This window comes from Cystoisospora suis, assembly GCF_002600585.1.
Source record: "Cystoisospora suis strain Wien I chromosome Unknown contig_917, whole genome shotgun sequence".
Taxonomy (NCBI): Eukaryota; Apicomplexa; class Conoidasida; order Eucoccidiorida; family Sarcocystidae; genus Cystoisospora; species Cystoisospora suis.
The window spans coordinates 1,000-3,213 of NW_027153718.1; the positions used below are offsets into that span (position 1 = coordinate 1,000).

The window sequence follows — 2,214 nt, forward strand, 5'->3', positions numbered from 1 at the left end:
TATTATTCTGTTCTGCTGTAGGTTTTGGAAGAACTTCAGACAAATAAACGGCTTTTCGACGGACTCCCCCAGGCAGACCTTCTGTCGAGCTACGAGCAGTGGAAAAGAAGCAAGGTAGTTTTCGCAGTCTAGTCGACTTCTGCGCCACTGTCCGGTAAACAGAGGTTAAGTCACACGTTTTTCCTGTGACTTAGCATTAGAGTAAAAAGAAATGTTCTGCAACAAGGAGAGAATGGGGACGTCGATAGCCAACTGGATCAAAGAGAAAGGACTAGTGCTGAACCCACCGTAGTCTGTTCGGCCGATTCCTACACTGCCCCGCATCTAACAAGAAAACCACCGGATTTTGTCGTGCAGTGGAAGCACAGGGAGTAGTTTGCAGAGTTAACAGTTTCGTCCTCAGTGTTGACACTTTTTCGTGTCACGGGTGAGCGCGGTATCTGTCTTCCGGATGCGATCAACTGGGCCGCGAGAGGAGCATGCGGAGCCAGTTTCTTTGGAGACTGTTCGGGCCAGTGTGGGCTCGCTGAATGTTTCTGCGGGGCATGTTCATTATTCAGAGCAAGGAGCTGAAAGAGGCTTTCGTGCTCTTTCTGCGGCAGAATCCTGACGTGTCACGCGGCACTGACGAAGATGGGGAGAAGTTCGCGAGCCTCCTCGAAAAACTGCAGAAGGATGTTCGGTACGGAGTTTTGTCTGTGGTAGCTTAAAGCGGGAGGGCCAAGTGTGCACGCTGCAGATAAGAATATCGCCGTGTGACTCAAAGGCGTAAGGCGGCCGACTTTATACGGAGCCCATGTTCTATACGTGCAGTCACGCCATAACCACAGGTACGCACAGTGACAGATCATTTCCGCAGCCGACCGTCTGTCTGGTGTCTACGCTACTGCAGGTATCAGCGGCTAGACTACATCCCCGATGAGCGTCTGGAACTCGTCAAACAACGGATCCGGTAAGTCTACTTTTTCAGTTTAGCAACAGCTCCAGCGCGCGAGGCACCACACACAGGGGCGATATATTGGGTACTGTGTACGCTGACAACCAGGAAGCATCTAACCAGTGCGTTATTCGTGTCGGTGCAGGGAGGTCAACATGGAGTGCGCTCGGAAGCCACCAATTGCTGCTGCGAAGCAACAAAACTCTTAGCACTTACTTCAACTCTTCTTTTCTGGACGCGGACTTGTTGGTGGATGGGGTCCCTCGTGTATTCTTGGACAGCACTAGTCGTCAACTGGCGGGTCCGAGAGAGGCTGAAGAAAGTGGCCATTCACGGTGTGGGAATTAGTCGAGTTGCTGACTGTCGGCCTGCGATCGTCGGAAAATATAGGGCGGCTTTCGAATCGTGTTCCCGCATACAGACGCACAGCAGCGCTCGTGGTTCACGTGCACGGGCATGAGTGGATCAAGCTCTTTCCCGGATGCAGATACCTGCTGGTTCCTACGGCCAACAACAGCCAGGAGCAGCGGGAGGCACAGCAAAACCGGCGCAGACGGCGGATGTCCACAGAGATAGTCGAAGAGGCGAATCGGGTTCAAAGCCTTTTCCTTCGTGGAGGCTCAGGGCTCCACAAGATTGCTGTCACCTGTCTTTCTCGACCAGCATAGAACCTCGGAGGGTCCCTGTCTTTTAGGACTCTCACGTCGTCAGGGGGGGCACGATAGAAGGCCCGGCGGACTGGGTGGGGACCCGCTGCAGTCGGGTCATCTGGAATGGCGCCGGGGGCTGTTTCTGATGCACTCGTAGTGGCCAGGTACGTGAACGGGTGGGTCGCCTGTGGTGCAATTTGCCGTACCGCATTACAGTCAGCCAGGCAGTTACCACCTTGCACCGCCTCCGGGCGAACGCCTGTTGCTGATCCTGGCTCTCTTCGGTGATCATCCCCGGAAGGACCGGGTCGGCTTTTCTATTTCCTCCGGAAAGTAAGAAAATGAACGCGGCCCCGCCGTGTGGAGAACTCGTGGGAGACACGTGCCACGCCGGGTATCTCGAGAAACAGCGTTGCAGTTGAAGGGCTGCATGTTCAGACATCGCCGCAGGTTGTCGCTTTCCTGCGGTATTGGTGCGGCTCCGTGCCTCAAACTCCAAGTGCCAGGTGGCATTACCAGTCAAATGTTAGCCGGAGCCACAGCTGCACAGGGGCCACAAGCTCTGAAGCAGGCACGGCCGACAGGCGGACTACTCTCCTTCGGCGCTGTGAGGACCGGACGCAACAC

General features: G+C 55.1%; 1 protein-coding gene across 1 annotated transcript in view; it reads left to right on the forward strand.

Moving 5' to 3' along the window:
- CSUI_002187 (ff domain protein) overlaps nt 1-1,317 on the forward strand; it is a 2,313-nt gene extending 996 nt beyond the window's left edge. Inside the window, exons 3-6 of the mRNA XM_068062389.1 lie at nt 22-114; nt 561-682; nt 893-952; nt 1,083-1,317. Of these exons, the coding sequence (XP_067925635.1) occupies nt 22-114; nt 561-682; nt 893-952; nt 1,083-1,146 (339 nt within the window). The 3' untranslated portion in view covers nt 1,147-1,317. The remainder of the gene's footprint in view (nt 1-21; nt 115-560; nt 683-892; nt 953-1,082) is intronic.
- The last annotated feature ends 897 nt before the right edge of the window (nt 1,318-2,214 follow it).